At 35.6% G+C, this 13,473-nt stretch overlaps 2 protein-coding genes and 1 long non-coding RNA gene across 3 annotated transcripts; all 3 read left to right on the forward strand.

The window, feature by feature from the left end:
- Positions 1-594: 594 nt before the first annotated feature.
- Positions 595-2,720, forward strand: LOC139809047 (uncharacterized). The gene is made up of 10 exons (XM_071771658.1): positions 595-679; positions 797-980; positions 1,065-1,264; positions 1,345-1,444; positions 1,515-1,637; positions 1,723-1,877; positions 1,958-2,057; positions 2,128-2,250; positions 2,333-2,544; positions 2,625-2,720. Exons 2-10 carry the CDS (start codon positions 815-817, stop codon positions 2,718-2,720), a joined length of 1,275 nt encoding a protein of 424 aa, XP_071627759.1. The 5' UTR covers positions 595-679; positions 797-814.
- A 373-nt stretch (positions 2,721-3,093) lies between these two features.
- LOC139825200 (uncharacterized) lies at positions 3,094-3,736 on the forward strand. The gene is made up of 4 exons (XR_011735498.1): positions 3,094-3,160; positions 3,244-3,343; positions 3,434-3,535; positions 3,620-3,736. It is a non-coding gene; the product is annotated as an uncharacterized lncRNA (long non-coding RNA).
- A 22-nt stretch (positions 3,737-3,758) lies between these two features.
- On the forward strand, positions 3,759-7,652 carry LOC139809048 (uncharacterized). Its single transcript, XM_071771659.1, has 6 exons — positions 3,759-3,848; positions 3,895-4,021; positions 5,243-5,394; positions 5,473-5,629; positions 6,729-6,870; positions 6,959-7,652. Exons 1-5 carry the CDS (start codon positions 3,759-3,761, stop codon positions 6,833-6,835), a joined length of 633 nt encoding a protein of 210 aa, XP_071627760.1. The 3' UTR covers positions 6,836-6,870; positions 6,959-7,652.
- Positions 7,653-13,473: the final 5,821 nt, after the last annotated feature.

Consider the following 13,473-nt stretch of genomic DNA (forward strand, 5'->3'; position numbering starts at 1 on the left):
CCGAATCCAGCCTACGTGTGGCCTACTCGGCACTCGCTACTTGAGAGGGACATTGTCGCGGGAGAATACTGTTTGCCGATTGCCGATTGGTCATTTCGAATTGCATTGGCCGCGTTCAGCAGGCAAAACTGTTGAGTATCATCTTATCAACACGCTACGCTGATTTGCTCGGTCTAAAAGTAGCCAATCACGTTCGATCGCTACTGATCGGTTTGTTCTACTGAACGCGCCATTTTGGCCCATTTATCAGCGGTTTCATCGTGATTGTCGATTTCGTCGCGTGTGACAATAACCTTCTCCTAACATTTCGCCGTTTTTTGCGACACGTGAACCCTGAAACGAACATCGAGCGCGACGTCGCGTCGAGTCGAAATCCATCGCCATTTATAGCGTCCATCGATCCGCGTGGTCGTCGATCGTACGCGCGTTTCCCTAAACGCGATAAAGACTACCCGTGAGCTATTCTTACGTACGTACACAAGCCATTGATGCACCGTTTCTCGATTTTGAACGCTCACGTGTCTCGAGCTAACTCGGTTAACTACAAATTTTTTTCAGCCGTATTGTCCTCTGTAAAGAGGCAGGAGCCGGTAACCAAAAAGGAAAGTTAAGGAACTAGAAATTTAGATCGCATAGATCGTGAAAATAGTCGGCCCGAGCTCGTGCGGAGAATTACAAGGTAAATATACGGCGGTGCAGTATAATTCCTGAGGTAGAAATATTTCCGCCAGGGATGGAAAGTAATCTATCTCTCGGCCAAAGGTGATGTAAAAATATGGATGTTTTCGCTTTTCAGTTCGCTGCAAAACAAGCTATGGCGGAGAATGAGCACAAGCCTGAGAAGGCAGTACCCTGTTGTTCAACAGTGGAACATCCTAAATTAATCTCATTGTCAGAAGAACGTCGTAATTTAATCTCAGTGGCCAATAAGGTTTTCGGAGAGGGCAAATGGAGTCATACTGTTGTCAAACAAAGATTAGGTACATATCTGCGTCATGCTGATTGAATAAATATGAATAGTCAGGTCTATAGAAATAAGAAATAAACTCGTGAATTTGTTGCAGATTTCCACAATGTAGATTCCAACAAAGTAGATTTCGATGATGAACATATCGACGATGAGATAAATGCTCGAAAGAAATACCGTACTAAATACATCAGTTACATCAAGATCCAGCTTGAGAATGGAAACTGTTACGAAGACGATGGTTTTTACATTGCAAAGGAATCTACAAAAGGCTTGTCGATACAAAACGCCAGAATTGTATGCGTCTGTCACTTGGAAACAATAAGTAGCGTATTCTATATTTTGGTTGAATAATTCAGACATTTTTGTTTGCGCAGGGTTCTGCTGTAAATGCTTTGAAAAAAGTTCTCCTGTCGTTTGGAGACACAGTAGAAAGAGAACTGCAACAGCTGCAAAGACAGATTAGTTCTGAACAAGGTAACTATGATACAAAGAGATGTGATACAGTTATTGGGTACGCAAATTTCAGAAAAATTAAATGTTTCAGTCAACACGTTCGCTGCCGGAGAACCGATGGATTTAGCAATAAATTTTCATGATTTAATCTCCGTAGCCAATAAAGTTTTTGGAGAGGGCAAGTGGAATCATACTGTAGTCCGCCAATCCTTAGGTATATTTGTCATCAGCTGCATAAATTCTTATAAGTGTTAAAATAGGCAGATCTGTGTAAAAATAAGCTCGCGGATTTGTTACAGATTTCGATAATGACATAAATTCCGCTAGTACAGGACGTATACATTGTGCTGGCTGCGTCAGTTACGTTAAGATCCAGCTTGAGAATGGAAACTTTCACGAGGATATTGGTTATATCGACGCAGACGAAGGCTTGTCAATACAGACAGTTAGAATTGTATGTCAGTCACTTGGAAAGAATAAGCAGTGCATTTTATAGTTTGGCTGAATGATTAACTGACATTTTTGTTTGCACAGGGCTCTGCTATAAATGGTTTATTTAGAGTTCTCCTGTCATTTGGAGACAAAGTAGAAAGAGAGCTGAAACAACTACGAAGACAGATTGGTTCTGAACGAGGTAACTATGATACAAAGAGATGTGATACAGTTATTGGGTACGCAAATTTCAGAAAAATTAAATGTTTTAGTCAACACGTTCACTGCCCCAGAACCGATGGATTCAGCAATAAACTTTCATGATTTAATCTCAGTAGCCAATAAAGTTTTTGGAGAGGGCAAGTGGAATCATACTGTAGTCCGCCAAACCTTAGGTATATCTGTCATCAGCTGCATAAATTCTTATAAGTGTTAATAGTCAGGTGTATATAAAAATAAGTTTGCAAATTTTTACAGATTCCTATCGGTTTGATTCTGACGACAAAAATTCCGACGATGAATATTTCGACGATTTAAGTAAAGATAAGATAAATTTTCGAAATAAAAACTGTGCTGGCTGCGTCAGTTACGTTAAGATCCAGCTTGAGAATGGAAACTTTCACGAGGATATTGGTTATATCAACGCAGACGAATTTACAGAAGACTTGTTGATGCAAAACGTCAGAATTGTATGCGTTTGTTACTTGAAAACAATAAGCAGTGCATTTTATATTTTGGCTGAACGATTAAGACATTTTTGTTTGCACAGGGTTCTGCTGTAAATGCTTTGAAAAGAGTTCTCCTGTCGTTTGGAGACAAAGTGAAAAGAGAGTTGCAACAGCTACGAAGACAGATTAGTTTCTGATCAAGGTAACTATGTACAAAGAGATGTGTTACAGTCATTGAGTAAGCAGATTTCAGAAAAATCAAATGTTTCAGTCAACACGTTTGATACCGCAAAATCGATGGATTTAGAAACGAATTTTCTTGATTTAATCTCAGCGGCCAATACAGTTTTTGGAGAGGGCAAATGGAATCATACTGTAGTCAGCCAAACCTTAGGTACATCTGTTATTAGCTGAATAAATCCTCATAAGCGCGCATAGTTCAATCTAAAATAAGCTCGCGAATTTTTTATAGATTTCCAGGTATATATTGTGGTAGTATAAATCAAGGTAAATATAAACGCGCTGGCTGTGTCCGTTCTGTTAAGGTCCAGCTTGAGAATGGAAACTTCACGAGGATGTTGGTTATTTCTACGCAGAGGAACTTACACAAGACTTGTTGATATATAGCGCTAGAATTGTATGTGTGTCAGTCACTTAAAAAAAAAATAAGTAGTATGTTTTATATTTTGGTTGAACAATTAAGGTATTTTGTTTGTGCAGGGTTCTGCTGTAAATGCTTTAAGAAGAGTTCTTCTGTCGTTTGGAGACAAAGTGGAAAGAGAGTTGCAACAGCTAAAAAGACAGATTAGTTCTGATCAAGGTAACTATGTACAAAGAGATGTGTTACAGTCATTGGGTAAGCAGATTTCAAAAAAATCAAGTGCTTTAGTCAGCATATTTACTACCACAGAACCGATGGATTTAGCAGCGGATTTTCCTGATTTAATCTCTGCGGCCAATAAAGTTTTTGGAGAGGGCAAATGGAATCATACTGTGATCTGCCAAACCTTAGGTACATCTGTTACATTAACTGAATAAATTCTCATAAGTGTGAATAGTCAGATCTATTGAACTAAGTTCTGCGAATTTGTTATAGATTTCGATTATGAAGATGTAATTTACGATGTAGATTCCGACGATAAAATTCACAATGAGGTAAATGTGCGAAATAAACATCACGTTGCTGGCTGCGTCAGTGTTGTTAAGGTCCAGCTGAGAATGGAACTTTCACCAGGATGTTGGTTATTTCTACGCAAAGGAACCTACAAGAAACTTGTCGACATATAACGCCAGAATGTATGCGTTACTTGAAAACAATAAGCAGTGTATTTTATATTTGATTGAACAATTTAGACATTTTTGTTTGCGCAGGGTTCTGCTGTAAATGCTTTAAGAAGAGTTCTCCTGTCGTCGGAAAGAAAATTGATGAAGAGCTGCAAAGACAGGTTATTCCCAAAACAAGTTAGCGACATAAAAAGAAATGCGACACAGTCATTGGGTAAGTAGACTTCAGAAAAATTGAATTTTAAAAGACGCAGTTAGTGTCACGCGTCAAGTGTAAACGCAGCAAGACACTGACTTGTATTTATATGCGGGCAAAGGAGTTGAGATACCCTTAGATTATCAGGAACGGCTGAACGGCTGAACTTATTAAGTTTCCAGCTCAGTTGATAGAGGGATTTGAGTTACATAATAAAAGTGTTTTTATTTTTGTCTACGTGTCTTACGGGCAGAGATATTACGGTGCAAAGTCTAAAATGTATAAAATTTACATTAAGACACGTCGTCACCTAAGAAAATGTTCCTTTCATTTTTTCAACACAATGCGGCGCTCGCAAACGCGTTTGCTCTCTATGGCGGTGCATTAAAAGAAATTGTTGACAATGGACAATATCACCAACGTCTCGGGCCTAAAGGCTGATGGCAGAGAACGTTTCCGCCCTAGAGAAAAAAATTATGTGATTGACCCCCTGATTTCTTTTTTCCTTCACTATATCCCTATCACTTTTCTGTTTTCTGTACATCGCCCTTCGTAGAAAAATATCCCGGTTAACATATTTCTGCCCTTCGTTTCTGGCTTTAGCTTACCAATGAGAATGCTCTATTATATAAGGAGTGAAACGAGGGAACGTGTGCGAGGGAGCAAAAAAAGATTTTAACATTTTAAAATTATGAAATGTTGAACAGCCTTTATTATTTATCTAAACATTTTTCTTATGGAAATTAATATCATTTATGTTGCAATGCATAATTATTTTATACGTTGATTGAATGTATTAACCCTTAAACTACACACTACCTATTTGAAACATAAACTACACTCTGGGTCAAAATGACCCAGTAAAAAAATTGTGTTGCATTATCTACCATTGAAACGTTGAAATCGGGGTCTGTAGTTTAAGGGTTAAAACAATTTTATACAACAATTTTTTAATATATAATCGTTTTTCATACTGGCATGTGCACGCGGTGACTTTACATTTTCTTAAGAAGGTAATTTTTTAATAATTTTAGTTAACACGTTTGTTATGTAGAACCGATGGATTAATAGCGGAACTTCCTGATTTAATCTCAGCGGCTAATAAGGTTTTTGGTGAGGGCAACTGGAGTCATACTGTTGTCAAACAAAAAAATAGGTATATCTGTCATTAGCTGAAAAAATTCTCATAAGTGTTAATATAGTCAGGTATATAAAAATAAGCTCGCGAATTTGTTATAGGTAAAGATTATGCTGCTCGAGAAGTTGCTCATCACGCTGATTGCGTCAGTTACGTTAAGGTCCAGCTTAAGAATGAAAATTTTCACGTGGATGTTGGTTATTGCAGCACAAAGGAACCTACACGAGGCTTGGCAATACTTAATGCCAGCATTGTATGCGTCAATAACTTGAAAAAATAAACAGTGTATTTTATATTTTAATTGAACTATTGGGGCTTTTTGTTTGCGCAGGGTTCTGCTGTAAATGGCTTGAAAAGAGTTCTCATGTCCTTTGGAGAACAATTTGAAAGAGAGCTGCAAAGACAGATTAAGCTTGAACAAACTAACGACGTGCAAGATGTGACACAGTCATTGGATAAGCAGATTTCAGAAAAATTAAATGTTTCAGGTAACATATTCGGTTCTGCAGTGCGATTGGGAAATCATGATAACGAATGTTTTAAAGTACCTAAACCTGATTTAAATAAAGGTTCAAATCTGTTAATAACAGATTTGTAGGAAATAGGTATAGAGAATAATATGAAAATCTAAACTGTAAATAGTTTTTCTTAAAATATTTTATAATGTTTAATTTTTCTCTTATATGTGCATGTTCAATTGTTACTCTAGAAGAAATTGCCTTTTTTTAAAATAATTTTATGTATGTTTGTTTACAATATAGATGAAGTGTGTTAAGAATACTTTACTGATTTTAAAAAAAAGTTACTGTAATTCTAAATTTTTTAAGAACTAAAAAAAGTAACAATTTTTTGAAAATTGCGTTTTTGCATTTTTATTATAAATGTTGTCTATCTTTAAGTCGTTCTCAGCTTCTCCGTTATAATCATAACGCAACGTCTAAGCAGCATTCAATTATATATAGGTAACTCTTAAATAACACGATTAATTGATTTCGTGTTATTTGAAAACTGTGCAGTTCAAGACCTCAGATCTGTATGAAATTGGGCATTTGGTTTTAAGAGATTTAAGGGATTATTTAAAAAATATTTTTAAAAAGCCTAATGTTATTACATATCTTTAGTTTTATAAAAAAATACGTTAAGGCGATTCTTGAGTCATCTGTTTCACCGATAAAATGTCACTTTCGCGTACGTGCTATTTTTTATTGGTTTTATAGAATTATAAACTATTTTCCAGGATTAAGGTATACAACCAAACGGAGAAGGGACGAGTCAACTTTACGTTAAGAAAGAAAGAATTATATACTTTTATAATTTTTTTTCTTTTTCAGTGTAAAGTTGACTTGTTTTTTCTCCATTTGCGTGTATACTTCAAAAAGAAATACTCGAAATACGGAAAAAGATTTATAATTCTATAGAACAATAAAAAATAGCATGTACGCGAAAATTACGTTCTGGCGGTAATTTTAACATCATCTTAATCGAAGAGATAATGTAAATAAATTTTTTTTTCTACACTGCTATTCGAGATTTCGTGCAATACAAGTATCGAAGTATGTTATTCGAAGGTCATCTGTGTATTTTTAGATCCTACTCTGGTACCCACCGTGAACAACGATATAACTGAGACCGATCGATCCACCGTCATTTGTAAAGGTTCAGAGCTCCAAGATTGTTCAACCCTCGCCAAATAAAACAAATTTTACAAGTGAATAAAAGTCAAAACCAGGTAACATTGAAAATTTATTAGTCGTTAAATTATTCCTGCGCAAGAATGTGTCTTATTTTTAAACACTGATGGTCTTAATTCTCTGTAGCATTGTCTAGAAGGGAAATACTACAAATGGAGAGAAAGAAGAAACAAATGTGGAAAAACAGATAGAATTTAAAAGGCATATGATGGAAAAGGAGAGATTAATATCCACTGGTGATAATAAGCCTAATTCTAGATATTAAGATATTGAAAATAATAAGTGTGGTATATTGTGCATAGAAGTATCGAATAAATGTCATGCACAAAAGTTGTCTTTTAGTAGGTCGATTTCTTCGTCGATCTCTATAAGTATACAACTGGAAAATCAGCTGTTTTTCTTACAATAAAAGTAACGTTTTTTTTTCCCCAATAAATTTCTTTTTTACTTACATTATATTTGATTTTTTTTAATTCTTTATTCTTTTGCCTAGTATCATCAATAAAATTTTGTGTAAACATATGTACTTGTCTTTTTTTTTAAGTTTTAAATGTCCTTTTTTTAGACAAATTCGTTTACTACGGAAAATTACAACGCAGTGGAGCTACCAAGAACGTACTTAATTCATGATTCCATTTTGTATTTGTTGGTTATAAAGTCAGTTCATTAATCGCCACACATTTGGGGATACCGACATATTCAATATATCGCGTATATCTATCGATCTTGAGTTCTGGGCGTATGCCATGTTTCCTTTTCTATGTATCGGATGTAAAGTCAGTCGTTGCAAAACCGCTGTTGAATATCCTCGTATAAAAGACTGTGTAACTATTATCGTCTATTTTACTTATCCATCCCTGTATAACTCTGCCTAGATCAACAGTATTGCATTTGCGAAGCGTCACGCGTTTTTGACTCAAAAAATCATTTTGTGAAGAAACAAGAAACGTAGCAAAAATTTGAATAGACATTAATGATTGTACGATCTAGATGCATTTGTTACAGAGACAGTATACGCGCGAGCAGTGCGAAGTAAGACAAAATGCGCAAACAAATAAGACGTACGATAATAAGAAATATTTCGAGAAATTATTGATTCAGCATCCTTATCCGAGTCCTTATCTGTAGGATTTCAAATATAAATATTCATATTTCACACTTGTATAAAAGTATCTAATAATGCAGAAGTTTACGAACATAATCCCTGCAGTTAGTCAAATTTGAAAAAAAGTATTTTGTCTGCAACAAATTTTCTTGGCAGAAAAACGATAGATTTGATGGTAAATCCGTTAATTTAATTGATGTTTAGAAAACGACAGCAGAAATGTAAAATAACTTACTGCTCATAAAATGACTGTAAATTATTGGCGCGCCAAAAACCGCGCAAGATTTGCTGGCATAATCAAACATCAAACAGCTAGACGACAAGATTATGCATGCGCACAGTGTAATACGATGGTAAATTAGCCAAGACCTGTTTTCCCAAGTGTTTTCGAGACGTTCGTCTCGCTTCTTGGATCGCTTTCTCTGGTTCAACGCTGTCAGGAAACTCACATTCGATCGGCTCGAGCGCTTTATCACGATCGATAAGTGCCGCGCACATATGACGTTCGAGCCTACAATCTTGTTAGTACCAGCTGATACTACGGTAGCACCAGCAGGTCCAGGCGATGGTGAATGTGACATTTATTTAGAAACTGAAGGACAGTGGACACGCTTGGCCAAGACAACCGAGATCAATGGTCAGTCGTGTGCCAGTGTGTATCCTTGCACCGGGAGTCATACACCCGCAACTTTCCTCGCGCTTATTTCTATCATCCGCATGCCTCGCGTCATTTCGCTCTTCGCCGACACGGCGTTAAGTGTCTGTCTTATCGTGTCTTAGTTTGGAGATTGTCCTCGTAATTAATTAAATTAATAATTGACGTGTTTTGTTCATTTCAACACACGCGACTGCATAACTACATTTGCGCAGCTCTTGTTTCATTGTTTGTTTGTAAAAGTAATTTAATGGAGTTCACGACATACGGGTTAACTGTAAAAAATTAGTGAGACACAACGCGGAGAAAGTTTTTTCTGCTTTAGGATAAAATTTGTAAACATTGCACGGATATAATTTCTCAGAGAATTTGCTTAATTAAATTGAATTATAACTTCGCATTTTGTAAAGGCAACGATATTTAGGAAAAGACATTAAGGGCTCGACAGGAGGTAACACTACGATCTCTGTCGGGTTGCTTAGCTGCGAGTCAGGAGTATTTTATTTATTATAAATTTTTTAAGAGTCAAAATGGTAAAATACGGCTCTGTACCAGCTTGCGGCTGATCTTACTGATTAAAACAAGCATAAGTTTAATGAGATCGTTAATTAATTGGCTAAAATTTGGGACAACTGTTCTAAGCAGCTTTGCAGCTCTAAGCAAGCCTGAAAAAGCTGCTTAGAAAAGGTTATATCCAAATTTTAGCCAAATTAATTAACGAATCTCATTAAACTTATGCTCGTTTTAATCAGTAAGATCAGCCGCAAAGCTGGTACAGAGCCGGATTTTCCATTTGGCTCTTAAAAAATTATAATAATAAAATACGGACTCCGCAGCTAAGCAACCCAACAGAGGTCGGTAGTGTTACTCTGTCGACCCTTAAGGTAGGCGTCTCGCTACGTGCTTAGTCATGTGACTGTTTGTAGGTTTTTACGTTCAGAAATATATTTCAGGCAATTTTTGCTAAGGGAAAAATAATTTTATGAATTATGGTGTAAAATTTCATACGTGACAAAGTATGTTACTTTTTCCAAAGTATGTGATTTTTTTCATTTGACTCCGTTTTGATCAGCTGATCATGCGAGTCGTCGAGAAAGGTTACAAGTGAGAAAAATACTTTTCGATTGAATTTTGACAATTAATGAGAAAGGGTTTCAAAACGCATGAAAAGGTGTCAATCACGATCCAATCGGCTAAGAAAGACGAGCCCCAATAACCTGCAACTACAGTGATTAGCCAGCGGCGGTTGCCAAGTCTTCCCAACCTCACCTCGACCAAAAAATGTCTGCTCGATTACCGCATTTCACTAAAATAAACTAAAAAATTAGCAGCGAAATCTCCGGTAAATATATATTTTATGGTTGCAATCGGATTCTTCGAAATCTAATGTACAAAAAGCAAGTTTTTTCTCACTTGCATTAATCGAAAAATGCGAAAATATGTGATTGAAACCGTGATAGAGCATTCTTTTTCTGGCCGTCTGTATGAAGTAATGCAAAAATTTGTGATTTTCGAGATCGATTTTCTAGAGTAAATAGTCGGTAAGGAGCCACAGAAAAAATTGACTGCAAAGCTGATCATATATAATTTGATATAAAATCCGAAATCGAAAACTTTATCTAATACATGCCCTGACGAGACGACTACCTTAAGGAAGAAGTTCAGAATGGAGAACGTTTCTATCTACTAAAATAGGATGGGGATCAGTAATATGTCCAACGTATCGTCCAAAGAAACAGGGTTCTCTCGGCCCCCTTCTTTCCTTATTTATAATCCTGTTTCTATGTTATATCTATAATGTTCTGTCTAACGAGAGGCATCTGTCTTTGTTCGATTGCTGCGTCATCTCTCGCTACACGCAATACTGCTTATCCTATCAACCTGAATGTGCTTTTGCTTAATAAAACTTCATTTTACAAAATTTTTTTTTCTAGACGTTGAATCTTAGTTTATTTACGGATATTGTTCCTACAGTTGTCCCTACGTCGCCTTGAGTGTCATTTTATATCAAGAGACCACGGTAGTGGCTCGCGCCAAGTACACGCGGAGCGAGGGATCCGACCGTGACTCTTTTACGCGACGCGACGGGTTGCGAGTACCGAGATGTTGAGATCTCGATAACGAGTGAACGGATCAAGTTCTAAGTAGGCTTGATCGATAGCTTGGGGTCCAATTAGGGGGGGGTTTCTCTTATAATATTCCGCTACGTGCCCTACGAGCGGAGATATTGCGACGCAAAGTCCAAATGTGAAAATTTTTTATTAAGATACTTCCTCCTAACGCCGACATTTTATATGATGACGTTATAATCAGAAACGTCACTTTCACTTTTTCGACACTGGCGGCTAGCGGCGTTAGTATCGCAGTGCAGTGCAGTGCAGACAGTGCGTTCGTTTAGCGCGCTGTCAGTCAGTTCTCAGTTCATCATCAGTTAACCTATCTCGATCGATCGAGAGACACGGTAATACGCGCGGAGCGAGACCGACCCGACCGTGTGACTCTTTATTATATTATATTTATTACGCGACGCGACGATTATTAATTCAACAAGGTAATTGTTTTATGTAATTATCCTATAATTATCTTATTCTATATATTACTGTTATACTTATTTTATTTACTGTTTATACTACGTTTACGTTTAATTTTTCTCTTAATTGTTTAATTGTTCAGCGCTCCTGGAAGAAGATACATACCTTTTCATTTTTAATGATTTTATATGATATATATTTGTTTATAATATAGACGAAGTGTGTTAAGGATACTTTATTGATTTTAAAGAAAAGTTACTATTATAATTCTAAATAAGAACTTATTACAAATTTTTCAAGATTGAGATTTTGCAGTTTTATTATAAATGTTGTCTATCTTTATATCGTTCTCAGCTTCTCCGTTATTGTAAAAAACTTAATATATAAGCAATATTAAATTATATATAGGTAACTTTGAAATAACACGATTAATTGGTTTCGTGTTATTGAAAACTGCAGTTCTTTCAAGACTCCAGATATATATGAAATTGGGCATTTGGTTTTAAGAGATTATTTGAAATAACCTAAGTTATTACATTATTTTTAGTTTTATAAAAAAGACGTTAATCGCAAGACAAAATGTACATAAATTTTTTTCTACAGCTGCTATTCGAGGATTCCGTGCAATACAAGTATCGAAGGATGTTATTCGAAGGTAACCTGTAGGTTTAGATCCTATTCTGGTACCCACCGTGAACAACGGTACGATATAACTGAGACCGATTTTGTTCCATCGTCATTTGTAAATGTTCAGAGCTCCAAGATTGTTCAACCCTCGCCAAATAAAACAAATTTTACAAGTGAATAAAAGTCAAAACCAGGTAACATTGAAAATTTATTAGTCGTTAAATTATTCCTGCGCAAGAATGTGTCTTATTTTTAAACACTGATGGTCTTAATTCTCTGTAGCATTGTCTAGAAGGGAAATACTACAAATGGAGAGAAAGAAGAAACAAATGTGGAAAAACAGATAGAATTTAAAAGGCATATGATGGAAAAGGAGAGATTAATATCCAATGGTGATAATAAGCCTAATTCTAGATATTAAGATATTGAAAATAATAAGTGTATATTATATTGTGCATAGAAGTATCGAAGAAATGTCATTATGCACAAAAGTATTCTTTTAGTGGGTCGATTTCTTCGTCGATCTTACAGTATACAGCTGGGAAAATTAGCTGTTTTTCTTACAATAAAAGTAACGGTTTTTTTCTTCTTTTTCCCCCAATAAATTTCTTTTTTACTTACATTATATTTGATTTTTTTAAATTCTTTATTTTTTTGCCTAGTATCATTTATAAAATTTTGTGTAAAGATATGTACTTGGTTTTTTTTACGTTTTAACCCACACAGCACAGGATATTTTGAGGGACATTTGTGCATCCGCTGGATATCCACCGGATATTAAATATCTACTGGATATCTACCGGTTATTGAGATATCCCACTTTATCTGTAGGACGTCCCTCAGACTAAAGTGTGCTGTGTGTGGAAATGTCCGTTTTTTAGACAAATTCGTTTACTACGGAAAATTACAACGACAATGGATCTACAAAGAACGTACTTCATGATTCCATTTTTGTATTACATTTGCGAAGCGTCACAGCGTTTTTGACTCAAGAAATCATTTTTGAAGAAACGTAGCAAAAATTTGAATAGACATTATAATGATTGTACGATCTAGACGCATTTGTCACAAATTAAATAGTCAGAAATAGAAATAAGATAGCAAAATGAAATTGAGACCAGTACTTATACAAGACAAAATGCGCAAACAAATAAGACGTACGATAATAAGAAATATTGCGAGAAATTATTGATTCAGCATCCTTATCTGTAGGATCTCACATATACATGATTCATATTTCACACTTGTATAATAATGGTAATAATAATAATAAAGAATTTTACGAATAATATAAGCTTTGCAGTTAGTCAAATTTGAAAAAAAAGCATTTTGTCTGCAACAAATTTTCTTGGCAGAAAAACGATAGATTTGATGGAAAATTTGTTAAATTTAATTGATGTTTAGAAAACGATAGCAGAAATGTAACATAACTTACTACTCATAAAATGACTGTAACATTCTTGTGCCAAAAACCGCGCAAGATTTGTCTGGCATGATCAAATAGCAAACACCTAGACGGCAAGATCCGAGAGATCACAGTAATCTGTGGTATTGACATCCATACACGCCGTTTAAGTGGACATTAGATACAATTTTCTTGTCAAAAGAGGAATCTTTTTAGCCAACTAAAAAGTTATCCCAGTCCTTTTTTGGTTAGCTTTTCGATATCTTTGGCGTATCATTTTGCTACCTGGGTATACTATACGAATTTTTCCGTGAAAAA

Source organism: Temnothorax longispinosus, chromosome 2 (genome assembly GCF_030848805.1).
Source record: "Temnothorax longispinosus isolate EJ_2023e chromosome 2, Tlon_JGU_v1, whole genome shotgun sequence".
NCBI classification, from domain to species: Eukaryota; Metazoa; Arthropoda; class Insecta; order Hymenoptera; family Formicidae; genus Temnothorax; species Temnothorax longispinosus.

What these genes read in the sequence shown, in the direction of transcription:
- LOC139809047 (XM_071771658.1), top strand. Translation starts at nt 815, where the DNA reads ATGGCGGAGAATGAGCACAAGCCTGAGAAGGCAGTACCCTGTTGTTCA. An exon ending in ACAGATTAGTTCTGAACAAG is followed by an intron (nt 1,445 to 1,514) that starts GTAACTATGATA and finishes TAAATGTTTCAG; the next exon opens with TCAACACGTTCGCTGCCGGA. An exon ending in TGTAGTCCGCCAATCCTTAG is followed by an intron (nt 1,638 to 1,722) that starts GTATATTTGTCA and finishes GATTTGTTACAG; the next exon opens with ATTTCGATAATGACATAAAT.
- LOC139809048 (XM_071771659.1), top strand. Translation starts at nt 3,759, where the DNA reads ATGTTGGTTATTTCTACGCAAAGGAACCTACAAGAAACTTGTCGACAT. An exon ending in ACTTGAAAACAATAAGCAGT is followed by an intron (nt 3,849 to 3,894) that starts GTATTTTATATT and finishes TTGTTTGCGCAG; the next exon opens with GGTTCTGCTGTAAATGCTTT. An exon ending in CAATACTTAATGCCAGCATT is followed by an intron (nt 5,395 to 5,472) that starts GTATGCGTCAAT and finishes TTGTTTGCGCAG; the next exon opens with GGTTCTGCTGTAAATGGCTT.